The sequence below is a fragment of the Pseudonaja textilis genome, chromosome 1 (assembly GCF_049901715.1).
Source record: "Pseudonaja textilis isolate UNSWEBS1 chromosome 1, rPseTex1.2, whole genome shotgun sequence".
NCBI classification, from domain to species: Eukaryota; Metazoa; Chordata; class Lepidosauria; order Squamata; family Elapidae; genus Pseudonaja; species Pseudonaja textilis.
The window spans coordinates 174,155,733-174,183,019 of record NC_141990.1 but is presented as its reverse complement, the minus strand read 5'-3'; the positions used below and the strand labels follow the sequence as shown (position 1 = coordinate 174,183,019).

Genomic DNA, 27,287 nt, shown 5'->3' with positions numbered 1-27,287 from the left:
CAGCATTAGTGTGGACAGCTAAGAAGAAATATATTATAAATCATTTGGATGTAGAGACAGCTTATTTGCATGCACCGTTGCAACACACTATATATTTAAAGAAACCTTTAGGTCTCAAAAATGATAATACTGATAATAATGATTGCTGGAAATTGAAAAAGAATCTTTATGGTTTGAAGCAATCAGGATATGAGTGGAACCAATGTATAGTTAAAGAATTAACTAAGATAGGTTTTGTAGCTGGCATGGCTGATCCATGTTTGTTTAAAAAGGAAAGTAATGGTATAGTGTCATTATTGTTATTATTTACTGATGACATAGCATTAATCACAAAAACTGAACAAGAAGCTACTGAGATAATTTCACTACTGGAAAATAAATTTAAGATAAAACAATTAGGAGAAATCAAACAATATCTTGGTTTAAAGATAGATAGAACTAGGGGAGGATACAAGGAGGATATCTCACAGGCAGATAAAATTAACCAATTACTAAAAAGTTTTAAAATGGAACTTTGTAAGCCGGCTAAGACACCAATGAGCCAGGAGTTTAGCCATAGTGATGTTCAAAGTCCTGTTTTTGATAAGAACATTTATCATTCCTTGATTGGTAGTTTATCTTATCTCAGTAATTGGTTGAGGCCAGACATTGCATACAGTGTTAATCAATTAGCGAGATTTAACACTGAGCCAACTGAAAGGCACTGGCAAGCTGCTAAACGTGTGTTAAGATATCTGAATCAAACAACGCACTATGGATTGTATTTGGAGCCAAAAGATGAACTGAATTTGACTGCATATGCTGAAGCAAGTTTTGCTACAGACATAAATACACAAAAATCTACATCGGGTACTGCTGTATTATTGGGAAAAGCATTGATTGGATGGAGATCTATTAGACAGAAACATCTAAGTTTGTCAACAATGGAGGCTGAATTCTCATGTTTGTCTTTATTATGTACAGATTTAGTTTTGTATAAGCAATTATTAATTGATATGGGAATTAATGTAACAGATTCTATTGTTGTTTATGAAGATAATCAATCAGCAATACAGATGGCTTCAAATATTGCTGTTAAAAAGAACAAAACACACACAGATATTTAAATGTGAGACAATGTGTGCAAAGTAAGATGATTAAGCTAGAATACTGTATGTCAGAAAATAATATAGCAGATCATTTTACAAAGGCCCAAGGCTCTATAAAGCATAAGGCGTGCTGTGAAGATTATGGACTTAGAATGTAAGGTTGTATATATTATCTTACCCAAAAGGGGAGAATGTTAGGAATATGAGTCACCTAACAGGTATTTGGGTTAGAAATATATAAACCAGGATTAACATTTTAAAACTGTATCTTTAAGAAAATGCAAAACTGTAATTAGATGTGGTTTCTCAAACGGCCATAAGATGGAGTAGCTAGGGGTAGCTAGGTTCGTAGTCTAGCTAGTAGATGGGGTAGCTAGGTTCATAGTTTTTGAACTGAAAATGGACACACCTGTGTGAGAAGAATATTATCAAATAGCAACTGCGTTTCAGCTTGATCCTTGGTGATATCAGCATTGGAGTTCATCCCAAAAATCTCTGGGGCAGGATTCAGAGGTAGAGTCTTAGTGTATTCAATGTAACTTTGATACTGAAAAATGATTAAGTACAGTGATTAATTAGTAAATTGATCCTGAACTGCATGGAGCTATAGGTCTGCCTAAAGCCAGTTTTGTTGTAGTAGTAAAGGAGACAACTAGAAATTAACACATGTACATTTTACTCCCATCTTAAAGCATGAAAGCCCACTGGGTGGCTTAGGCCATTGGACCAATCTCTCTCCCCCCCCCTCCCCAATTCACCTGACATAATTGTTGTAGGGGAAATAGAGGAGGAAGGAATATTAAGAATGTTGACTGCCTTGAGGAGTTTATTAAAAAGTAAGGTGGCATAAAATATCTTAAAAATATATAATCAAATGAATGGATTTCCAGCCTGAGTTCATTGACCATAAATGTCTTGCTATGAAAGGACATTACAGATTCACTGAAGACTTGACTGTTAGAAGAACCTGATAATATTGAAGGTTAAAGAAAAAAAGGTAAAGGAATCCCTGTGAATTTTACTCTGCTAGTCGTTGTTGACTCTAGAGGCAGTGCTCATCTCCGTTTCAAGACCATTGAGCCTCTGCTCTCTAAAGACATTTCCGCTGTCATGTGGCCAGCATATCGTCACAGAGCACTTACCTTTCCACCAATGTGGTACCTATTTATCTACTCGCTTTTGCATGCTTTCAAACTGTTAGGTTGGCAGGAGCTGGGGCGAGAATGGTCACTCAACCCACTCACGTCTTGAACCTGGGCTGCCATGGGATGGGGTGGCAGCCCAGGTTCTTAATAGGAGAAGCCCAGCATCTTAATGACTGGGCCTCTGCACTGCCCTCCCCACCCTCTCCCTCCCAGTGAGTGAAGCTTTTATCTCAGTTAGGCAAATGTGTCTCTTAAGCGGACACCTAGATGACTCCAGACCAAGATACATTACACACATACACCCCTTGGTATCACAGTCAGGAGTCAGGTCACAAAAGGCCAATGGAGCAATGAAGAAGAAGTGTGACATACTCACAGCATTCCTCCTGCAATGCTATGCTTTCCTGAAGCTGAATGATGGGACACTCTAGAATTTATTGTCAATTTAATGTAGAGATATGGGTCAACCTGAATGGCTTTAAAAAGGGAGTAGATCAATTTGTGGAGGAGAAGCCTCTCATGAGTTGGAGTACTATATGGCTATATATTCCTTCCACTGGAGGCAATTTTGTTTTTAATACTAGAGAGACCTGAGCAGGCACAGGAAGAGACTCTTTTTACGGCTCTTTTTTTTATAGTTGCCTCTTTGCCTGAACCGCCCCTGCTTTTCTAGTAAGAGGGGATTTAGAACCTCTGATGGATGGGAGTTAGATCTTCTCTGTGAAATGATATACAACATTCCCCTGCTGCTCAGTATCATCTGACCTCTTCTGAAGCCCAATAGGAACTTTGAATCTTCAACACGTTGAAGGATGCAGGCATATTGCAAAGAGGTTTTTAAAGTACTGGTCGACAGCTACACCAGAGCCATCTCATTTGACTCCAGAGAATGACCCAGAAAAATTTTTGTTTTTTGCGGTGCAGGAAAATTATCCATGTTAATCCATTTTATCCATTATCTATGCTTGAAAAAAGGAAATAAAGAGATCCTGGTGCAGCCATTTATAGACACTGATCATTTAGCATCAGCCTCTCACCTGGATTCCCTTCCATTCAATGAGATTTGGTCAAAAAAACTTCCTGTTGTATGTTCAGATACTTACTTCTCCTTCAGGAGGAGCATAGTAAATGCCACTGGTATCAAATTTGTAGTTGGGATCCATCACAATAATTGGGTTATAAAACTTGTTTAGAATGCTGCGCAATGTACGCCGATCCCAGTCATCAGTAACTCTGCCTCCATAATTACATTCACCCGTCATGTAGCGGATAGCATCAAATGGCAAGTCCTGGAAGAAAAAAAACAAGGGTCTCCATGACATACCTATCCACTCACTTACGTTTTCAAATCAAATCTTTATTATAGTCAAAGACAAGCATAAGAAGAGTGGGGTAGAGCCCATTAAAAGCTTAGAAAATACATCAGGGTCTAAATAATATTATTATCATCATTATAAAAATATATGTATGTATGTACAGTATTTATGCATGTATCTAAAGGAATCTTAAAGGAGAGATAGGAGCATTAGATGGGGAGGAGGAGTGTCTTGGAAATAGGATTTAGTAATGTTCAGGAAAGACAGTTCCCAAGATTGTGAACTCCATCTGTTGAAAATATATCTATTTTAACAAAATTATATTGGTCTTTAGCATCCCTTTCCAACCCCCTACATTAAACATACATGCCTTGTGGCTTCTCAAAGTTCCTGAGAATAAATCATAACCTCTGCGAACAGCATCAGAGAGAAATCCCTCCCATTTTCCCAGTGAAGAAAGTTTATTTATGTAGTTATTTTTGAAACAAGCAAACAAGCAGTTACTGCAGACAGCTCTTTCAGCCACAGAGAGAACAAAACTGACATTGTTTTGGAATCATTCAGTACCTCATACTGATTTATGAACATGTTCAACTGCTGCACGCTGATCCGCAGGTCAGTTTCATTAAACTCGTAGGGAATGTTCCAACCCAATGGCCCAAATTTTCGCCTCTCTTGGACCAGGGCATGAAAGAAACAGAGGCCGTACAGGAGCTTCTTGAATTCAGCCTTTGGAAAGGGAGAAAAAGGAAAGGCTTATCTACGCCGTTCTTCTGCCTGGTGATTCTCAGTTGTGCTACTGTGGTTAATTCAGTGATTATTTTCTTTCTTATTAGGCTACCTGCTTCCCCCAAGGAGTTCATTGCAATTAAGATCAACCTTCTTTCTAGATCCGTTTCCTAGCGCTAAGGCAATTCGGAACAATTGAACTTCAACTGGAGAGCTACGTCATGTGCTCCAAGGAAATCTTTGAAGATCAAGCTAAACACACTCATATTTTTAACCTAAAGATGCCCCCAGCTCCTTCTCCGCAGCCCTGGAACACCCTCTGGACACACCTGCTGAAATCAGGGGGCATGGAACAAGCCTTAATATAAGCTAAACGTGCCCTAGCCTAGAAAATATTAAATTTAACACATCTAAAGAGAGCCATGGTGGCAGAGTGGCTGGAATGCAGTACTGCAGACTATTTCTGTTGATTGCTGGCTGCCTGCAATTTGGCAGTTCGAATCCCACCAGGCTCAAGGTTGACTCAGCCTTTCATCCTTCTGAGGTGGGTAAAATGAGGACCTTGATTGTTGGGGGCAGTATGCTGACTCTGTAAACTGCTATAAACTGCTTAGAGAGGGCTGTAAAAGCACTGTGAAGCAGTATATAAGTCTAAGTGCTATTGCTAATTAACACTTCAATCCTTCAGCAAGAATTTGGGAGAAACTAAAAAAGAAAAAAAAAGGCGCATTTCATCCATTTGCATTATCACCCAATCCAAAGACTGTGTATGACCCCAGAAGTTGTCCATGGTTATCTTATATGGGCAGTGGGAAAGGGAGGAATAGCAAGTGATACCCTCTGGTTCATTGTGCCATTGTTACATCCCTTGTGGTGAGTCGGGCATCATGCCCTACCTCACCTTTGTTTTAAGAAAGCTTCTTTTAGCAATAGCAGCAATAGCACTTAGACTTATATAACGCTTCACAGTGCTTTTACAGCCCTCTCTAAGCAGTTTACAGAGTCAGCATATAATGCAGGCAGCCAGCAATTAGCAGAAGTAGCCTGCAGTGCTGTATTCTAACCACTGCAGCTTTTAATTTAAACAATACAAGTAGTCCTCAACTTAAGACCACAACTGAGCCCAAAATTTATCTTGCTAAGGGAGAAATTTATTGAGTTTTGCCTCGTTTTACGACTTTTCTTGCCGCATTTGTTAAGTGAATTGTTGCAGTTGTTCATTTAATAACATGGTGGTTAAGTGAATAAGGTTTCCCCATTAACTTTGTCAGATGGTTGCAAAAGGGAATCACATGACCCCAGGACACTGCAACCATCATAAATATGAATCAGTTGTTCAGCATCCAAATGAAAATCATGTGACCATGGGGGTGTTGCAACGGTCGTAAGTATGAAAAATGACCATCAGATTTTAGCCAAAGTGCAGAACAAATTTCCTAACTGGAATAAAAGTTGGACAATGGAACTAATGATCTAGAAATGTGATGGGATCCACTTTGTTGGATAGGTTCAAGCAGAAGCCAGAATGCCATATGTCTGGGAAGATTTATCCTGGATTATATCCCTGGGCAGGAGCTGGAACTGGGCAGTTCTTCCAAATCTTTAATTTCCTGAATCTCACTGAGGGCAGAGGGTCTGCTTGGTGCTTTGATGGAAGTGTCCCATATGCCCATAGAAATGTATGCCTGGGAAAGGTAATGGGCACTTATGAATGGAGGCTTTGTGAATGCCATACCCATCGTGTTACCAATTAGTGCATGGCAATGTCTCCGTGGCAGCTGTTCTGTGAGGCTATACATGACATGTTCTCAAAAGCCAATGTGTCCAACAACCCCAAATTCCCTGTTAAGAGTGATAGTTCATGCAAGTGAAAAGGCAGAGCTAATCCCATGCCTACCTTGTGTGTGTGTGTGTGTGTGTGTGTGTGTGTGTGTGTGTGTGTCCTGTATCCTCTCCAGATGCTTTCTTCCCAATCAGGCAAGATGGGTCCAATTCCAAAGTGAAACTGAATTTAAACACAATTAATATTAACTTAATTAAATGATACTGATCTGCTCAAGTACTGAAGCTTTTTCCCTGCTGTTATGTTAGAAAGGCAGGGCGGAATCAGGGGTGGGATGCCACCAGTTCTGCCCGGTTCTATAGAACCAGTAGCTCTGAAGAGCAGCAGATACAGAACCGGTATAGCAAAATGTAATTACCAAACCGGGAGTTCCACCCCTGGGCGGAATGCTCAACCAAAGCTACAGAAGAGTGCATGAAGAACCTTGGAACTATGGGTTGAAGTGTACAGGCAGAGTCGAAGAGGTTCAGCTAGCCTGCAATGAGAACAATCTGTGCTAAACTTGAAGAAAAGAAAAGAAAAAAAGAAAAGAAAAGAAAAGAAAAGAAAAGAAAAGAAAAGAAAATCAAGCTGCTCTCTTTTGTAGGGCTTTAAGGATCAGATGGGAGATAGAACTCTGTTGGAGTCTGAAAACTATGGGTTTTTCTCTTTCCATGAAAAGGCCCGAAGTCTCCTGTGACCTTCTTTCAAGGAAACTCAGCCTTGGGTAAGCAAAGCAGCCCCCAAATTTACACAGTTATGAAGTGAGCTGCTTTTTAGGAACAATATGCAACCTTTGCTTCTGAACGATATATTTAAAACCTGAAACCTAAAATGCCTGCTATCACTTCTTTTGTTTCTTTCAGCATGTTTGCAGTTTTAACATTTTTAAAAGTTTCAGATATTTTTTTTAATTGCCAGGCAAGCAGAAAAACATCATCATCTCACAGTTTAAGCACAACAATCTCCCATTCTTAATTACGACACCGATCATGGAAATTATCTTGGGTCAAGCGCCTTCGCACTCTGAAACCTAATTATGAAAACAGCAGGTGGCTCCTCACTTGAAGCTGTTATTCTAAAGAAGGTAGTGATGAGAGCCATCCATCAACTCACAGAGCCATTTTCCCCCTCCCAGTCCTATGAAACCAGCATTTTAATGCTTTCGATTAAAGAAGGTTTGATTCGCAGCAGGGCAACCCTCAGCTCATCTTCAGCTGCAAAAATTTCTCCCCTGCTTTGCAGATTTGCATTGGGAAACTACTTCCTCCTGGCTTCTTTAAAAATGGGCACACAACATTATTAATGGCACACCACCGACACTTGCTGGAGGAGGAATAAAGCTTGGCGGTAAAATAAAAATACAATTTTAATAAAGCCTGCTATTAACTGCATCCCAGGAGGCAGCCATAAAGGCACGTTTCTGTGCATAGAAGGGTTATTTCATTGGGTAGGTTATAAACCAACAAAAACACAAGCCAGCCCGTAAGAATCTGCCTGAGCTGCTTTTTACAAGAAGGAGAAAACAAGACCAATCACGGAATACTAACAGGCCTTTTGCAGCTATTAAAAAACTCCACATCTGAGATGGGGTCCATTAAATATGACCTGACCACATTTGCCCGTAGACCTTTAGGGGCCTCGTTGGTCATCTTCACTCCGTTCTGGAGCACAGAAACAGGGAAGTTAGGAGATGGATAGCTTGTGAGCCACATACGGAAATCTGGATGTGTTGTATCTGGATTCAGTTCCTAAAGGAGAAGAAAAAGAAACTCAGTAAGGAGAAGAGATCACCAAATCAATTCTTCTTAAGGCACATTCAAATATATTTATGTTGAATAACTGTTTTTATAAATGGGAACAGGAAAATTGTGATGTGCATTCGTGTTTAACCTGAAATCATGTATTGCTGAGGTTGTTAACTTAATGCTGACCAGATATTTTAAATTATTCCTATAATCCTAGGCCATCTTGTTTGAGGTTTACGATAGCTGTAGTCCAATAAATGCAGAAAATGCCAGATACAGTAACTGCTTCCCTTTAATGGAAGTACTGCTTCTCCATACTTGTTCTTTGCTTTCAAGCACAGTTGAGATATTATGCCATATATTATGAGGGCAAATGTGCTAGATCTATTTATGTTTTAGTAGTATCCATCAATCAATGTCTGATATAATGGTTATATACTCCAGTTTAAAAACTAATTGCTACCATTGTAATCTAACAGATATTTCTCTGTGCACTTCTATAATTGAACTTCTGAGATAGCCAGTGCCCATTTAGGCCCATCTAATTTAACCCCCTCAAAACCCATCTTCACAGAACTATTAAAATTTGATTTAAAAACCAATATATCATAGTTTAAAAAATCAGGATGATACAGTCTAATTCAATATTAGAAATAAATGCACCCTGCAGGCCAAACGTAAGCATACATGCTGAAAGTTGAATTCAATGAAAGCTACTACTCATATTTAGAGCCCCAAGGTACTTTCTCAATATTACATTTTATGAAGAGTTTATTCAAGGTAAGTATTTAAGGATTAAGTTAATTCTGAAGCTCCAAAACAAGTAAAAATTACTATTTATGTCTCAGGGTTATTGTTTCTTTGTTTGGTGGGTTTTTTTTTTTTTTTTGCTGATTGCTCCAACCATTTCACCCTGCATGGAATAATACACGCTCAGAAATTCAAATAGCTATGGAAATGATGAGGCTTAAATGGAAGAAACATTAGCTAACTTGACGTGTTGGCAATAGCATTACCACTTCCTTTGCTGAGACACTGGGCAGAATTAGCTGATCCAGTCAGAAGAGGAAGCTGCTAGCTTCTTCAGCCCTCCCCTCTTAAATCCAAGAACTCCTGCTCATTAACATTTCCTCTTGAAGAAACCCGTGAGCAAAACAGAGGGAAGAAGCCATATAGGGAGGGGAAAGGCTGATTGATAAAGGATTTTTCTCCAGTCCTTCCAAGTTGCCCACTCTTGGGTCTGCCAAGCAACCTATTGGCGAAGATTCTTTTATTTATTGATGACCCAAAGATATATTTGCATGCTCTCACAAAAGCCAACCTTATATTAACTAATGAGCTGAAAAATCAAAATTTCCAATAAGATTCAACAAATAATTAAAAGGAGTTTTTTGTATCATTTCGCTATCATTTAGTAGTCATGTAGATTGGTTCAGCCCAGATTTAGTAGGCCTGCCTTGTACCTCATCCACATATTCCTATTCATGGCTTCATGCATTTTATCTTATTGCCTTCAGCTCAGTTATAATTTTTTCCCAACATCACTTTCAAGATCCACGGATTACTCAAATGTTCTTTTTGTTCATAATGTCACACTTAACTTGGCGGTTGTTACCCTCCTTCTGCTACCTTCCTTATGAGCCAATCTGAGTACTGTCATCTTTATCCAACTCTGGCTCCTTTACCGTTGTTCTGCCCATTTCACCCACAAAATTAGCCTAAGAGTTACCCTCATCGTTTTTCTACATGACATCAGTGTCTAGAACCTTAGGCTCACCAAAAAAGAAAGAAAGAAAGAAAGAAATAGGTGTCATCATAGTTTAAGCTCCTGTTTGTACTCACCTCACAGACTTTCTCCAGTGTGGGCATCCATGAGGTTGCAAGATGGCAGTTCTGCAGAACCACCCAACTACCTTCTTTTACTGCCTTCTCAATCATGCGCATAGCAATGGGGCCTTGGCCTTGGCCCAGGGACAGGGAGGTGAGTTTTGATGCACCAAAGCCCTGTACATATAAAACATCCATGGGGGAAAAAAAAGGAAGAGGGGAATCATAAAATGTTGCAGGAGCACAGCGAGGGTTAGATTGCAGTCAACATTTAGAATCCTAAAGAAAGTCTTGTTGAAGTCACATCAAGTTGTTAAGTTTCATGTGTGAAACAAATGCAATTGGCAATGATCTTCTAGAAGGCATTCCTTGCCTTTCTTTTATTGAGTTGAGAGAGGTTACTAATCAGATTCACCAAGGCTTCTTTCGTGTAGCTTCTTCTTACCAATTCTTACAACACTTGACAGTTGCTGAGTGGTGGTGTCTTGATTTCATATTTCAGAAGATATTAAGTAAAGAGATTGGTAAAACCCTTCAATTTGGCAGCTGCCCTACCCTGTCAACATTACCAGCCAGCAGGAAAGCTGCCCATCTGTCACTGCATTACTATGGTTTTAACAGATCATTTAACAGATCAACTTTAAACAAGAGAATTTGCTTCCTTTACTTTGAGCAGACAAAGGGAGGTGAGTTTAAAGGGCTAAAGTTTGCTTCCATTCTCTCTGGGTGTGCATGGTTAAGGCCATGTCAGAACCTCTATGTCTGGGAAAGCTGATGGCTAAAAACCAGCTTTTCCTCTTTTTCATCTCTTCTTGCAGCTTAGGGTAGCTGATTGCCAGAGTAGAGAAGTAATGGGAAGAGTTTGGCTCTTAATCTATCAGCAGGTCTCCAGCTTGACAGATCAACTAATCCTTGGGACTGAAATCCATTGCCTCTACTGAAATTAATATGTACCGAAGCTTGTGGATAAAGGATACTCTTAGTACTTTAATAGATACAGAGGACCAAGGACTCAGAAAAGTGACTGCTCATAAATAGTGCAGCCTATATTCATTCAAAAACTAGTATGTGTTATCCATGATGCATTCCATAAAAGAATAAAAACAATTACATGAACAGTATTGTCTTCCTTCCACAGCTCCCTGAATGCCAGCGTGTATAATAAGGCATACCTCACCTAGAGAGCAAATAACGATATGAGCATTGTGGCACAAGCTCTGTCCCTTTTGTACGTGGGTGCTGTGATATTGCACACATGTACATAAACATGGCAACATCAGTTATGTCATTCTGACAATACTATCACATTCTGAGATGAACCCACTGGGCTTCGTCTATGAAAATCAAATCAAGCCTGTAAAATTATTTCAACGGATGTTCCCGGCAACCCTGAAGCTTTTTGCTCGTATATCATCCCACTGAACAAGCAATGCAAATAGGAAGCACTCCAGTATTAGGCCTCATATCCACAGAGAAGCTCAATGAAATAGTCATCCACATACCTGATCATCGGCAAACTTGAGAAGAGCCGCCATGGGATCTGCACCCGGGGACAACACAAAAATTAGTGGAGCACAGCAGTGGCTGTCCCCAAATGCTTTGTTTAAATCAAAAGGAGGCGGCTCAATAAATAGACGGCCCAAGTTGTTAATGATAAATTCTTGCACCATGGGAATAATCTAGAAAGTCAAGAAGGCAAAAAAAAAATAATGAGATGGTTTTTCTTACAAATCATGATATGTATGATTGATTTGTGTTTTTTAATAAAAACACACACTATTCATGGAATTTCAAATGCTGTCCTTCTACTTCCAATTCTCTTTAAAAATTACAAGGAATAATTTTGGTACAAGAAAAAAAGGAAAAAGTGGAAAAGAAAAAAATTACTAGTTAGGTAAACTTCTACAGCATCAAGTATGAGATTATGTTCATTTTAGATGCCATGTCCCAATCCATCTTTCTCTAACGTGGCATATTCTAAATCAGTATTTTTTTTAAAAAAACTTTTTTCTCTCAAGAGGCCTTCCTGTTTTAAAAAAATTATGAAGGACCCCCCAAAGGGCTTTTATTTGTATGAGTTGTATTTATTCATGTTTACCCTATTAAAAATTAAAACTGATCCATTCACTGCTGCTATTGCTTGATGGGCTTTTAAAAATGTATTATTTTTTAACATAGACTAGCAAATAATTTTGTCTTTGCAGACCCCTGAGGGTGTCATGGGGCAGCGGCGGGGGGTGTGTGTGTGTCCCAGGGATCCTAAGATCATATTTTAAGAACCAATGTTCTAAATGATAGTAAGTATAGCAATTCTGTGTTCATAATATTTGCTGAAATCCAAATCTCTAGGGGTAGGGATAAGCAATATGTAATGCCTTCTTGCCACCAATGGGCCAATGGATGCTTCTCATGATAGGATAGGATAGGATGGGATGGGATGGGATGGGATAGGAATGGGAATGGGAATAGGAATAGAATAGAATAGAATAGAATAGAATAGAATAGAATAGAATAGAATAGAATAGAATAGAACTCTTTATTGGCCAAGTGTGATTGGACACACAAGGAATTTGTCCACTATTCTACACATACAAACATGCTGAAAGAGAGGGTAGAAGGGAGGGAGGGGAGGGGGGGACGTAGAATGTTGGCATACAATGACAAAAGCATCAGACATGACCACCTTTATTTATAAAAATGCCTCTGACTTCACTGCAGAAAATAAAAATTGTGATGACTTGGTTTATATAAACCTGCCATAAATCAGCTTCAAAAAATGTACAACCACTAGATAGCAGAAACGAGATGCAGGATTGTTGCTGCCACCTAGTGTCTATATAGAAGTTTGCAGCCCTACTTTACAAGCATTCCCACCAGCCTCAATAAAAAGGCAAAAATATATTGGGGGAGTGGAAGGCAGAAAATATCCTGAGTGGAAGGGGGAAATGATCGAATCAGTTTGCCTTCTGAAAAATGGGTAACCTGATAAGTTGGCATAGTTACAGTCGTTTTGTTTGATTGTTCACAACTTAGGATCAGAAGAGCAGGCATACAGTGCATTTTGGAAAACAAAATACTTTTTAAAATGCTTTGAAAATTCATATGTGCCCACAGGCTCCAAAAAATATTCTACCTTTCTCTCTCACTTTGGCCCATCCCCTTACACCAGAAAAGCTGGGTCCCAATGCCAGCTCAAGCAGGGATACAGGCAAACAATGGTTCTGTATTATCAGGGTGGTGAGCAGCCAGGATTGATAACTCTCAAGAATTTAGGCAAATGCAGCTTTACATGACAGGAGCGAGAAAAGCAGCACCTGTTTCAAGTAGTTACTGCAGAATTAAAGGGAAAGGAGAATCCCAAGATGTCATTTACAGTAAGTAACCAATTTCTGTATTGGTCATTTTTATTAAAGTATTTTATTGCTTTTATTTTTTGACATTGTTTTAATGTTTATTTTACTTAACATTTTCTAATATATTAATGCAGACTTGTTTTTTGAATTAGTGTTTTAATTCTAAACATTTTGAGATTTACCTCTAAGAGGAAAAGGTATTGTACTGATTTAGATAGATTAAACTATCCATGTTTATCCATTTTTTTCTCCCAACTTTTAAAGGTTGATTAACAGGTGACATCAATTGAGACAGCTAAGGAAATGCCTTAAATATGAAGCCAAAAGCCATACAAGCATGCGACTTTGAAAGAAAGTGTGGTGAGAATATCAGTTTGCAACATTCATAGCCTACATGGAGGCTTTCCTGAGAGAAATCACGTCAACTTCCAAAAACCTACTTGATTTCAGAGAAATGTATGAATATAGAAATCGCTTACAGACCTTAACTACGTGGCCTTTTAAGGACAACTGCAAATGTACTCCTGAGAATGTAAGTCTAAAAGTCCTGAGAAATCTTTGAAAAGACTCTCCATATTTTTTTTTCAATGATGCGTATTCATTCAAAGTAGAGTTCAGCAAGGCTTTCTCCGAATAAGTATAGTCTTACCTTGAATAATACTTTCAGCTGTTTTTAAAAATTGGACTTTTCCTCCCTTCCTAAGAAGGGAGCTATATATTACATTCTAGTAAACCTCCAAAAGGGAAGGCTTTGGTTTTTTGTTTAACATTTCAGGAGAGGAAACAGGAAAAGATCTACTCCCTGTGTCCCAAACCTGCAAGCTTTATTTCTCAATTTTGTTAAAAACCTCTCTAGTTTTTAAAAGAAGCCCAGGCTGACTCCCATATATTTTTCAATAAATTGTAAGGGAAAGCTCTCATAGGTATATCTTTAAGCAGGGGAAAACCATTGCTTCTATCAGCTTAGGAATTCTGTCCTAGAAAAGTTCCAGTTGAGGGACTAGTTCACTTCCATATTTTCTTTAAAACCTGCTCTACTTTCTTGACTTTGAGCCATCTTTGCTTTAGTAAAACTAAGCTGTCTGAGGTGGCTCTGTAACAAATGGAACATGCAGGACAAAGGAGATGCAAGTTTTGGTATAAGCCTAGCAAAGTTTCCTTGAGGATTGCTTGGCTCTGGGATCTCTTGCAAATGGGGCATGTTTGATAGTTGAGAAAAAGGTGGAATGTAAGGCAGCCTAAGCAGAATTGCATAGAATCTGCAGGCATGCAGATTAATTCCGGATACAGTTTACTTTTCAGTATAAATGAGTTAAATGGTAAGCAATCTGAACTATGCAGAACTCTCTGATATAAGCCAGAGTCCAACAATCCGCACATAGCTTAGCACATTATGTTAGGCTGGCTCCTGTGACTAATTCAATCTTTAAGGAAACATAGCTTAACCTCATGGTATGAACAGTCATTAGTTAAAGATCCAGCTGACAGCAAACAATATCCCATGAAGCACAAAAGTTTTCTCTCGGGTCTTCAAGGTGTCCTTATCCACTTTTTATGTAGATGGCCAAGGCTGGCTTCATCCATCATCTGCATACAGAGGAACTTGATGTGGCCAAGTGCTTCTTCTGCTTGATAGAGTTGGAGGGCTGGGAGTCCAATCACGATCCCTGGTATGTATGGTCCGATTGGTGATTTCCGCCTTGAGGCAGCTCAGACTAAGAACGTTGTCCGGGCATTTGTGGAGGAGGTTAGAAAACAATTTCTTGGCTGGAGCAGAATTACTTCTGATGGGTATCTGTTCACCTTTCAGGGAATTTCATACTATTTTTTTTTAGCTCCCACTGAGGAAACAATTCAACCAACCTAATTTACTTGTTGCTTTACAAAAGTATATGTGATGAAAATAACTGAGTAACTTATTGCATAATATTACTGTGTCACTGAATCATGCTGGAAGACATGAATGGTGGGCAACTGCTTACATGGAAAACATTTACATTTCTAACTGTGGTACTAAGCTGTGTTCCAGAAAGTTTCTCCTACTTTTCCTGCCTTGTTCTACTTCTTGCCAATGGCCTTTTTTTCGTGGCAGGTTGGAGCACTCCAAGCGTAGCCAAGACTCGTGTGGGTTCTTGTCCCTTTCGAAGAATTTTGATGATCTGACAGTAGAAGAATACTATGAACTAGAGATGGAAAGGGTCAGAAATTTTCTTGTAAGTAATGGAACTGATATCAGGAGAGCTGAAGTGACCTAAGCAATCTGAACTTAATAATGAACTTAAAGCAACTCCTGACCCCATCCACTCCTTAGCAGACTTATCTTTTTCATGGGTCAGTGTGAAATGTGGCTTCTCTTTGTTTCTAAAAATCTTGCTTTGTTGCTGCTGACGTACAGCTACGGTACTTTGTTGCTGCTGCTGACAGCTACTGTTTTTCTCCCTATTTTTTCTCTTTGACAAGCATTGACAAAGATTTAGTTTTTCTCCCCTCAGAGTAGCCTAAAATCATGCTGGGCTATGAGCGTGGATCCAAATGAGCAATTGAGGTTGGAAACAATTACTGTCAAAGGTGTAGATACTTTCTTTGAAAAAGGAAAGCTATTAATATATTCTGCAGTATCCCTTGTAGTTGTTCATGCTGTCTATCAACCAAAAATTGTGGCTAACTGAATTCTCCACTTGTTTTCAAGTGCAAAACAGGCCGAAGTATAATAAACACCTTTGAAAAAGAAGCAGCTCTAACAAGGAAACGTCTTGTGGATCATTTCATGAATAAATACCAGTACACTCCAGAAGCGGAGACTTCTGCCGTTTGCAACAAAAGAAAATTGTGTACCAGCCAACAAATGGAAGAGAATGGATTGCAGCTGACAGTCTCTTGTGATGACAAGCACGGTCAGAGGTAAAGGCTACCGAAATGTGAACAAAGGCCTGGCCTGTAATACTAGCTAATATGACATAAATGGAATCTTTGGCTAGCCATTTATATTCCTGATGCTTTTATTGTGTGTAATGCTTGTTCTGCATAAAGCCAGAAGGAAGACAGACTGAAATAATTCTGACTTATGGAAGTAATCCGCTAAACTGAGATATTTTGTTTGGATAATAAAAAGATAGAATTTTAAATAAAGGGTTTTGGACAGACTAAGAGGGATTTATTTTCAACAGCTATCCAAATTTATTCAATAATATATGTTATAAATAATATGCATAAATACAATTCTCAGTGTAATGCCAACTCTCCAATATGTTGCTTTGGCATCACACAACAAGGTATGATGAGTTTCCCTATTTAAGAACTTGTGTGTCACAATAGTGTTCCTTCATGAACAAATATGAAAAAATGATTTTATTAATATATGTGCTATTCATTTTTTTTAATCTATTATCTGACTCCTATAAAACTGAAGACAGCAATACTTTTACATAAAATAGTCTAGAAGTAACCTGTGTGAATTAGGGAAGGGGAGAGGCAGTTAAGAAACTGTTAAATGATCCATTGGAAATGTCTATAAAGTTTGTCAAAGGCCACTGTATGTATAAAAAAAACAAGCACAGAGTATTTACCTAGAATCATCAAAACAAATAAGCATCATAGTAATGTAAGGCAATCGGTGTTTCTGTGTCTGGAAAGTTCTTGTCCCTTTTTCCATTCTCTGATGTAATAGGAAGAGAGAGATGCACCCAATAGTAAAGTATTTACCCACCACAAGCAAAGATTCTTCCCCCAACTATTCCAGCATTGGCTACTTCCATCGTAGATTTTTAAAAAGACACAGCTACCCTTTTTAAGCTACCCTTTTAGATAGCGCTGTCTAACATACATTTGTTAAACCAGCTGATCCTACTTACTTTGTCAGGTCTCAGACAACGAATGATTAGCATCCTCTGGAATCCTTCTAGTTTATTTTGCCACTCCTCAGGGAATTCCTCATGGTGAGGATTCTGAAAACACAGACAATTCTTGAGCAAAAAAAATTGCAAGGGGAGATTATAATGTCAAACAACCAAATAGAAAATCTTCAAAAGATTCAGCTTCATATCATAGAAAGTTCAAGTCAGGATGTAGATAGTTCTTGACTTATGGCCGCAATTGGAACAGGAATGTCTGTTACTAAGTTGTGTGGCCATTAACTGCCCAATTTTATGACTTTTTTTGCTATACTCATTAAGGTTGCCAAACGCAATTATATGATTCCTGGACACTGCAACTGACATACAATCAACATACATGCTGGTCACTAAGCACGCCGCTCTACAGTCATGTGACCACGAGGGTGCTGTGACTGTTGTGTGAGGAGTAAGACTGTCAAAAGGTCATAAGTTGAGAACTATCCATATGAATCCAAATGAATCATTTTTTACAGTCCTACCTTCAGCCTCACACATACAAGTATGCATGCATGTGTTTATTTGACTGCATGCACATTTCCAATTTAAGTTGAAACTTCACTTTTTTAAAATGAGCTATAGTTCATGAAAACTCGGGTGATAATTATCTGCTGCTTAAGGTGCCAGAAAAAATATTTCGCTACAGAAGATTAATATGGCTAGCTTCTTAGGAAATTCATTCAAAACAGTTCATGGAAATCTCCAGCTATTTCTCAGTCATTAACTCCCAATGAAACAATTGTCCAATAATTTATTCTGGACCATTAGCAAACAATTTGCCTATCCAAAAGTGTGATTAATCAGCAGTTATTAAACCATGATCCTATGTCTCAATGACATTGGAACTATTGTCAATGGAATGATGACAGCTCTGCTCCCCGTTTTCTGGGGTGGCTTCTCAAAAATGTTTCTGCAGAAGCTTCCTCCTCTTGCTTCTTTCAGAATGGAAGGTTTCCAATCATCTGCAACTAACATTAATGGAAGGGTCATTCACATTTACCTGGTTTTTAATTCTAATTTATTTGACACAGCGGGGGTCAAAACATGAACTCTCTTGCCTCAAAGGAAGTGTGCTCTGTCATGAAACTAAGTCATTCCCCAGTCTGTCTCTGTATTCTATTTAAAAACATACCAACCTAATAGCCTCACCTGAACATATGAACCCATTTTAAATTGAGAGCTAAAGTAGGTGATGCTTCAGTGGAACCAATAGATGCTATTTAAAACCTAGCACATACATGGAGGCAAATAAAGGAACTGGAGGGGGAGCAGTCCACTTCCTCTCCACATACTGTGGTCCTAATCGCAACAGGATTACTGTATATCTTCAATGAAGTAGCTAATATAGGAGTAAGACATACTTTGTGTGTAGTCATGTTTATTGCCCCGCATCTAGCAATTTTGCTAGACCTCAAGAAATGGCTTTTCCCTATTCTGTTCCATGGTAAGTAGTGGATTTTGAATCATTCAAGCATACTCTCTAACTCTACTACTTAGAAGCACAGCAAATGTATTACCCTCAGAAAGTTCCAGAACTTATTCCAGTGTCTACAGCTGCCCACCCAGCAAAAAACTGAGCTGTGATCAATTTGGACAAAGCAATACTTCATCAGACTGGGTTCATCAAGCACTTCTCATTAATATCCAATTAATAATAATAAAGCTTGAGTGCCCAGAGAAGCCATTGAGATTTATAAATATTCCAATAACTTTAACAAGAAGAAAGAGAATCTGAAGGTTAACACAGTCTGGTTTCCAGCTTTATAGTGACTTAAAATAAAACAGGCTTTAATTAACCAAAGCCATGTAGAACAGGACTGTCAAATTCCTGGCCCATGGGCCAGATGCATCACACACTGGCCATGCTCACCCACATTTTAGCAAAGGGGAAAAAAGTCCCAATATGTCACATGACGATGCCGTGACAACATGAGTTTGACATTTTGAGTAGAAGCAACAACAATCTCTCAAATGTGAATGTTTCAAAAAGAGAGCAATAAAAATTAGCTCCTTTGGAATTTAAAATTCACCTAGATATAGAACCAGCCAGAAATTGGTTTTCCAGAAATATGATAAGATGGTCCAATTAGCAATTGGTTCTGCTACAAACACAAAAGCTCTGTCAGATCCTATTCAGTTGCATGTGAGCTTCTGAAAAATATGTTACATTGCTATCACTTTATCCCTGAACATACCAGCTACAGCAAAATATCAGAATATCAAATAGCAGTCCTTAACCTACTAGCCCTGAAGCACATCTCCATTAGATTGATGCTGGCCTTGAAAACCTGCATCAATATATAGCCTGCTTTTCATTAAAAATAATTCTAAAATGGAAACAATAAAATAAATGATAAAAGCATATCAGAAGTAAAAAAAACAAACCACAGCAAGGCTGGATCTACAATAAAAAAACAACAGTATGTGAACTGTTTTGAATTTTTCCTAGTAATTTAAAAGTTGATATTTTTCAATTAAAATTACCAATAATTATAAAAGTAATGATTGTTCTTATAAACATAGTTTAGAATACAAAAATAAATATACATATGGGAGGGTTTAATGCTGAAGCAGAGATGAATGCTTATTTAAATAAGGAGGAATGTAACCAGATAATTACAGTCCTACCAAACTATCATATACAGTTTTCCATCCTTCCTTCAAGCGTATAAATTCCTTTCGAATACTTCTGAACACTGGCAAATCATCCAGGCGGCAGATTTCATCCCATGATTTCTGAGGAAGCCAGGGGCAGGGATTAGAATAAGGATTGTCCAGGCCTATCCCGCCTGTTAACAGAAACTTCCACTCATCCTCATTAATCTGCAATGATTGCAAACAAAATAAATTACATGAAACTTTGAAATGCAAAATGCAGTTGTTTTATGCAGCCAAAAGTTCAGAGACTGTATTTTTTCAAATTTGTTAAAAGTTGCATCTGATTGGAAGCTGATTACTTACCCCCAGGCCTCATGTCCTAATGTCTATCCTGGACAATCATGCAAATATTGAAAGAGAATAAGTAAAGGGAAGAGAAGAACTATTTCTTCTCTCAGTTTTTCCTTGGGCAATGCTACCAACTGAACTCAAATGAAGAAGAGTATAGTAAGATGCAAGGATTCAAGTTTCAAGGTGTTCTGAGTGCAACCCTGCAAATTACTGGAAATGGGAACTGTTGGTTACTCTACCAATGCCCTTTTATGGTCAGAAGACAGCCATTTTGAATCTGAGGTGACAAGGGAGAGATCAAATCAAATCCTTCCAAATCTGTAAAACTAGGGATTCTGGTCTGGTCTTTCAGCATAGCTGCAAGGACCAATCATCCAGGAGGACCCCAATGTTAATGTTGATCTGCAAAGATATGCATCATTTTAAAATTATCCCTAGGGTCCAAATGTTCTGAAGTCCCAGGGCATCATGAGTTTTAATGTTGTAATTACCTTCTCTGACACAGTCTCTGTTGATAAGGAAATATTTTGGTGAAGCTGTCTTTAAAAACAGAGTTCGTTCTTGCCTGAGGAACTGTTACTCAGGTAAAGACCATCTTATCTTATTCCACTGTCCTTCATAAAAGCTTGCTTGTCCGCAAATCACTTGTTATGTTTAGATTCATATTTCAACGAAATATTTCCAGAAAATAGAGGAGACAAAATGCTTAACAATACATCACTTTAACTGATTGAGGTATTTTTAGAAAGGGAACATTTTGGTGAATTGGTTGCCTTACCACTTGTATTCAAAAAGTTTTTTTTTTCCTTTTGTATCTTGCCTTTTCCTGGGAGCTTAAGGCAGTTTATGTGGGGAGAAAGGAAGACTTTTATCAAGCCCCTGAGATAAGTAGGTTTGAGAGAACATGACTAACTTACCAAACTCACCAAGCAACCCCATGGTCAAGTGGGAAGTTAAACCTGAAGGTCCCCCATAACTGAGTGTCCCCAATAAAAAAATCAACCACATTCATACACACATAGAAATATAAACACACACCCCACCCAGTGATACACCCATCACATACTCTCCCTGTGGGTACCTTCTGAGCCTTGTCCCATCCATGGCCCATCCCCTATAGTAGTAGTAATGGAGGAAAGCTGCAAGATAAGGAAGAGCAGAGGGCTTGATGCTGGACCGGATTTTGGAATGAGGGAGAGAAGCAGAGGAGGTTGGATCCTGGGATAAAGAGGGAAAGATCATTGTTTGGAGAGAAAAGGGGGATCTGATCTGGTGCCGGTGAAGGCTGAATTAGGACAAGCGGGAGAAAACAAGCAAGCAGCAAAGGGGCACGTTAGGGAGGAATACAAGGTTAGATGCAAGCAGAAGGGAAGAACTGAAGGAGATGGAGCAATAGGGCAATGAACCGAGAGAATGGCAGGATGGAATGAGGATAGAGAAAGTTTGTTAGGAAATGTATGAATAGGGCAGGAAGGGGCCAAGGGGCTGCTCCAGTTTCTTTAAAAGTAAACAAGCAATTCTGACCATTTTTGCCCTTTCCTGCTGGAATTCAGAGCTTAAGAAATATTTGGGGGAAAACTGGAGTATCAGATATATGGTACCCCATTATGCAAAAATCCCATCCAGTAATGTGTTTTTAGCAGCACTAACCAATGCGTCGTGCTTCAGAAGATTTACATTCAGGCAGAAGGAGAAGAGCAGCTTGTCTTTTTCAAAGAGTGAGCGGCAGATGTTGACATAGAGGGAGTAAGTAAAGTGATCTCTTAGAAGCTTCAGTCTGAAAGTATAAAAAAAAATAGAGAAGGGATCTAAAAAGACAGCACTGTGGCAGCCATAAGTCTGAAGATCCTTGAAATTTCAACACTACAGGAGTAATCTATTTTTTCTATTAAATATTTTATTTTTAAAAAGTTGCACAAGGAACCCCACTAATCCCTCAGAGGCACTCATACCGACATCTAATAGCCACCGACTTCCATAAACCGGTTCAAGTTCAACCCTTTTCTAAAGATTGCCAAACTGGTTGCATCACACCTCATGGTACCAAATTCCCAAGTTAAATTATGTATTTTATAAAATAAAATGAAACAAAAAAATGCTTTCTTCTGTTCTGATACTTCCAGGACTGAATTTCAATGGGTGACCACTAGTTTTAGTAAATTGGAAAAGGGGAAATAGCTTATCCTTATCCATACCAGGCATAAATTTGTAAATCTTAGTTATATCCTCTCTGATTCACCTCCCAATTATTACAATTTTTTCTCACAGGGAAGCTGTCGCACTCCTTCTATTATTTTAGGTGCCCCCCTCCAAATCTTCTCCAGCTGCACTATATCCTTTTTGAGATGCAATAACCAGAATTACACATAGTATTACAGATGTAGCCATGGCATTAATTTATATAAGGAAAATATAATATTGCCATCTCTATTTTCAATAGAGTTTATTATTATCTCTAAGATGCTGTTGGCCTTTTTTTTTTTTTTTTTTACGGCAGATGAGCTCTGTGTTAACACCTTCACCAAACTGTTTACTGTTATTTCAATGTGTCTTTTCTCCAACAGCTACCTCAACAACAAACTAGGGCCTAAACCAAAAGCAAGCGCACAAGTTATTTGTGTCCCTCCCCCACCCCATCCCACTAAACTGTATTATGGCTTAATAGGGTTATCTGACTGACATAACTTACTCAGCATTGAACACTACAGTTTTGCCGTATAGTCCATTTGAAAACTAACAGATGTATTCAATTTCTGTTACTGCGTTTTCAAAAAGGCCTATACAGTTTTGCAAAGCCGTGTCTCTGAACACTTACAAGCAGCAGCCTTGTCTAACTGCAGTCCACACTGCCAGAAGCCTAGCTGGCCCATTTAAAGTGTCAACAACTTGAAGCTGTAAGTAATGGGGTCCGAGGCGAGGATAAATAGGCCCAAACACAAGAAAACAGCAAGCAATCAAATATCCAAAAAGTACAGAGAAGGTGAAGGGGAGCGGTTGGTGGGGGGGGGGCTGAATTCAAATATCAAGTTTGTGTTCATTATTTAATAGTCCCAAGCTACAAATTAATTTCACATAAAATCTAACACTGGACTCAATCTTCACAGCACATTATTTTTTAAATGACTTTTCAGTGAAGCCAACTTAAATGCTGTGTCCAATTAACTGAAGATACTGAAATTAGTCAAGCTAGGTTTGCCTAATTTTCTCAAGGTTTTCTATTTAAGTCCTGTTTTGGTATTTTTATTGAATTATTAAAGAAGAACATTTGGAGGGGAAGGAAAACTTTGAGTGAAAAAATTATAAATGTTCCATTCACTTTTTTCTTGCATAGTTCTTCAGAGTGAAGCTTTTATCTCTTTCAAAATATTTGGTCTCCAATACTTTAAAGTTGCATAGGTAAAAAATATGCCCACAACAGCAGCTCCTCTTCATATAGACTTGACCATATTGAAAACACTTTATAAAGGCATGCATTCCCTTGTTTTCATTTTATCAGAAAACCCAAAACCCAAACTTGTTTTGTGAAGCAGAACAGAACAAAACCCACACGCTTCCTGCATAACAATCAACTCCTGCATATCCACAATTCCCCCCCCCACCCCCGTCTCCCTGATATACAGGTAGTCCTCGACTTACAACCACAATTGAGCCCAAAATATCTGTTGTTAAGTGAGATACTTCTTAATTGAGTTTTGCTCCATTTTACGACATTCCTTGCCATAGTTAAGTGAATTACTGCAGTAGTTAAGTTAGTAACCTGGTTGTTAAGTGAATCTGGCTTCCCCATTGACTTTGCTTCTCGGTAGATGGGAAAATGACATGACATGCAATTTTCATAAATATGGTCCAGTTGCCAAGCATCTGAATTTGATCACATGATCATGGGGTTGCTGCAAAGGTTGTAACTGTGAAAAATGGTCATGTCACTTTATTCAATGCCATTGTAACTTTGAATGGTCACTAAATGAACTGTTGTAAGCCAAGGACTACCTCTAATTTAAGATGGTTGCATTGGCAGCATTGTTACCTTTAGAACAATTTTGGAAAATAGGAAGTAGTATACATACTTAAAGAAAATAAATAGTGGGAATCTGAAATGCATCACAAATAACCTACAACTTTACTAACAGATATAGATTTGCTCACCTTGGCACAAATTACAATAAAATACTTTTTTGCTGGGGAGGGGAGTACATACTTAATCCAATGAAATCAGTACACATACTGTATGCTAATTTGATTATTATATACCATATTTTTCAGAGTATAAGATGCTCCAAAGAATAAGAGGCACCTAGCTTTTGGGAAGGAAAACAAGGGGAAAAAAATCTGCCTCTGCCTCCCAGCAATTTGCCTTCTTGCAGCAAACAGCAAACAGCCTGGTCAGCTTCAAAACAGCATGATTGGCACAAGCAGCTCATTGTCAGTTGGATCGGCCTCCCAAGGATCAGCTGTTTCAGGCTGCAGGGATCGCTATCACCTATTGCCGCCTTTGTGCACTCCATTTTTGGCCTCCGCATCCAATTTTCAGCATCCATACGCCCCATTTTCAGCTTCTGCATGCCCCATTTTCTGCCCATTCTGGGCGACGGGGATTAGAACAAGCAGAAAATGGGATGTGTGGAGACTGAAAGTGTGGTGCGCAGAGGCCAAAAATGGGATGCGGAGGCTGAAAATGGAGTGCACAGAGGCGGCAATGGGCGATGGCAATCCCTGCAGCCTGAAGCAGCTGATTGTTGGGAGGCTGATCCAACCGACAATCAGCTGCTTGTGCTTATCAGGCTGTGCTGAAGCTGAAACTAAAACAGGCTGTTTGCTCAAGGTGGCAAATTGCTGGGAGGTAGAGGCCAAAGGGTGGAGGCCGGCAGGTGGGTGAAGCTTCGGCAACTTTCACTATATAAGACGCACAGGCATTTCCACCCACTTTTGGGGGAGGAAAAAGTGCGTCTTATACTCCCCAAAATACGGTAACTTAATATATACTTGATTCCAGTCTCAGGTTAGTTAGTAGGCTTAGAAGAAAATACCTTCTCCGCCTGACTTGTATTGGTTCCTATCTTATACAGTTTTTTGTTAATTTTTAATGTTCAAGGTTTTAATGCTTTATATTACTGTTTTATGATGCTGTAAACCATGCAGAGTCACTCGACAGTGAGATGGGTGGCATATAAACTTAATAAATGAATTTTATCTAGAACTTTTCAATAAATAGCCTAAAATAAATCCCAACCCACCCGCTCTTGCTGGATGCTCCACAGTTAGTGTTGGGTATATGGATACACCAACTGGTTTGGGTGAACGAATATATAAAACCTAGGCATAAGTGTTTGCAACTTTAAGCTCCAAACTGCAATGTCATCGCATAATTATGGGTGCGGTTGCAGGCTGCAATAAGAGGCAGTGAGAGAGACGTAACACTTCCTGGTTTCTGATCCTGGTTTCGAGCTCCTGGTCTGGTTCCTGTTCCTGGTGTTACTGATCTCTGGTCTGTCTGCTGTCTGTCTGCCTACTACTGTTTACTCCTGTATGAGATGTCTACTGTGCAAGATACTTCTCTCTACTGAACACAAGGACTGTTTACTTGGTGAACTGTGGATTCAGCATTGTCTTTGAGAGAAAGGTATCTTAAGAAGAAGATTTACAAGCAGATAAAGACATTGTATTTACTGTTTAAAAGACTAGGTAACTGGATGGATATACTGGATACTGACATATGGACTGAATGACTATTCTTAATCTCTGTATGAATTAAATACCTATTTAAAACCACAAACAGTGTTTTTGTCTCAAGTGTGTGTATACTCTTGGGCCCAGCCTCTCTCTCATTTGGCTGCCTGGCTTGACTGCTGCTGTGCACTTTGCTCAGGGGTTTGTCCCCAATCACTAACATTGGTTATGGGCCCAGCAGTGTGCACAGTCTAGCTAACCAGGATATACCAGTGAGAGTTTTGGTCAAGAGTTACACATTGCTGTAAAGACAAACTGTTTGTTGAATAGTTATTTTTCTCCAGAGCAATGGCACAAGTAAATTTGCCAAGTCTGTCCATGATATCCAGGTTAGATGGAACAAACTATGTTTCATGGTCAATGAAGTGTAGTTTACTTCTACGAAGAGAAGGTTTGTGGGACATAATAACAAACCCACCAGATGTATCAAACTTAAATCCTAATGATGAAGAGGATTATAAACTGATACAGGATTATGAACGAAAGAATGAGCAGGCTTTGTGCATCATAGGTCTCACCCTGTCTGACCAGCAACTCATTCATATCCGTGGAGTGGAAAATGCTGCAGATTGCTGGGATAATCTCAAAAGGATTTATGTTCGAGACAGTGTAGGAGCTCATATCAATCTTACACGGAAGCTGTTTAGAACACATCTTGAGATAAATGGAGACATGTTAACTCATTTAAACTGTATGAAAAGCATTTTTCAAGAATTGCAAGAAAAAGAGCTTATATTTAATGAGTTGCAACAAGTATACATTATACTGTCTTCTTTGGATCGAAGCTATGATGATTTTGTGACTGCTTTAGAGGTATTGCCTAAAGACAGTTTATCAGTAACTGAGATTACCGGCAGGCTATTAGAAGAAGCCAGGAGAAGGAGTGAACGAGACCAGCTGAGAGCAGATAAGCCTAATGAAGAGAAATTATCTTCAAAGCCTGAAAGAAACCAGCTATGTAAGCTGAAGCACCCAGAGGAAGAGAAGTTATCTTCAACGGCATACACAATTAAAAAGTGTTTTAACTGTGGAGGCAAAGGACATTTGGCAAGATTCTGCAGAAAAGGAAAAAGCCAGAATTTAAAGAAGCCAAAGAAATCCTTTGAACTGGCCATGCTTGGCAATTGTGATATGAAGAATGATTTATGGGTGGTGGACAGTGGTGCATCCCACTGCATCACGAGAGATAAGACAAAGTTTATAAAAATGTCTACAAGCTCACAACGTATATCACTCACCAATGGTTGGCACCTCAAGGCCAAGGGTGAAGGTATTGCTTATTGTCCATGTTTAAACCAGAATATAAAAATGTTATATGTACCACAGTTAAAGATGAACTTACTTTCTGTAAGAGTATTAGATAAACTAGGATATGTAGTTACATTTAAGAATAATAAGTGCATACTGGAAAAAGATAACAAAAAGATAACTGCAGCTTTAAATGGAGCATTATATGTCTTACATGATAGTAAGAAAGGGGAGGCACAGACTGTATTTAATAATACCAAGCCTCATGATGAATGTATCCATTTATTGCATAGGCGTTTGGGGCACGTAAATTTTAAAATGCTAAAACGTACAGTAGAGTTATCTGAAGGAATAAGGTTAAAACCCTGTGATAAGTATTTGCGTTGTAATGTCTGTTGTGAAGATAAGAGTAAAATATTGCCTGCAAATAGGCTAAATGGTTTCA

The 27,287-nt window shown here is 38.8% G+C and overlaps 2 protein-coding genes across 2 annotated transcripts in view; one reads left to right on the top strand and one right to left on the bottom strand.

Annotated features, from left to right (window-relative positions):
• The window catches only part of DNAH7 (dynein axonemal heavy chain 7), a 176,862-nt gene that overhangs the window by 10,149 nt on the left and 139,426 nt on the right, over positions 1-27,287 (bottom strand). The window contains exons 51-59 of the mRNA XM_087919773.1: positions 21,518-21,644; positions 19,547-19,741; positions 16,880-16,972; positions 11,178-11,354; positions 9,691-9,852; positions 7,651-7,851; positions 4,117-4,278; positions 3,337-3,522; positions 1,498-1,635 (exon numbers count right to left, since the gene is read on the bottom strand). Of these exons, the coding sequence (XP_087775899.1) occupies positions 1,498-1,635; positions 3,337-3,522; positions 4,117-4,278; positions 7,651-7,851; positions 9,691-9,852; positions 11,178-11,354; positions 16,880-16,972; positions 19,547-19,741; positions 21,518-21,644 (1,441 nt within the window). The remainder of the gene's footprint in view (positions 1-1,497; positions 1,636-3,336; positions 3,523-4,116; positions 4,279-7,650; positions 7,852-9,690; positions 9,853-11,177; positions 11,355-16,879; positions 16,973-19,546; positions 19,742-21,517; positions 21,645-27,287) is intronic.
• LOC113433987 (baculoviral IAP repeat-containing protein 5.1-like) lies at positions 13,272-16,175 on the top strand. Its single transcript, XM_026696880.2, has 4 exons — positions 13,272-13,560; positions 14,589-14,698; positions 15,121-15,241; positions 15,718-16,175. The coding sequence occupies exons 1-4, from the start codon at positions 13,423-13,425 to the stop codon at positions 15,931-15,933; spliced, it is 585 nt and encodes a 194-aa protein (XP_026552665.2). The 5' UTR covers positions 13,272-13,422; the 3' UTR covers positions 15,934-16,175.

Excerpts from the sequence above, each read along its gene's own strand:
- LOC113433987 (XM_026696880.2), top strand. The coding sequence starts at position 13,423 with ATGGAGGCTTTCCTGAGAGAAATCACGTCAACTTCCAAAAACCTACTT. Across the intron at positions 13,561-14,588 it reads GCAAATGTACTCCTGAGAAT|ATGGCCAAGGCTGGCTTCAT; the intron begins GTAAGTCTAAAA and ends CTTTTTATGTAG. Across the intron at positions 15,242-15,717 it reads AAAGGGTCAGAAATTTTCTT|TGCAAAACAGGCCGAAGTAT; the intron begins GTAAGTAATGGA and ends CTTGTTTTCAAG.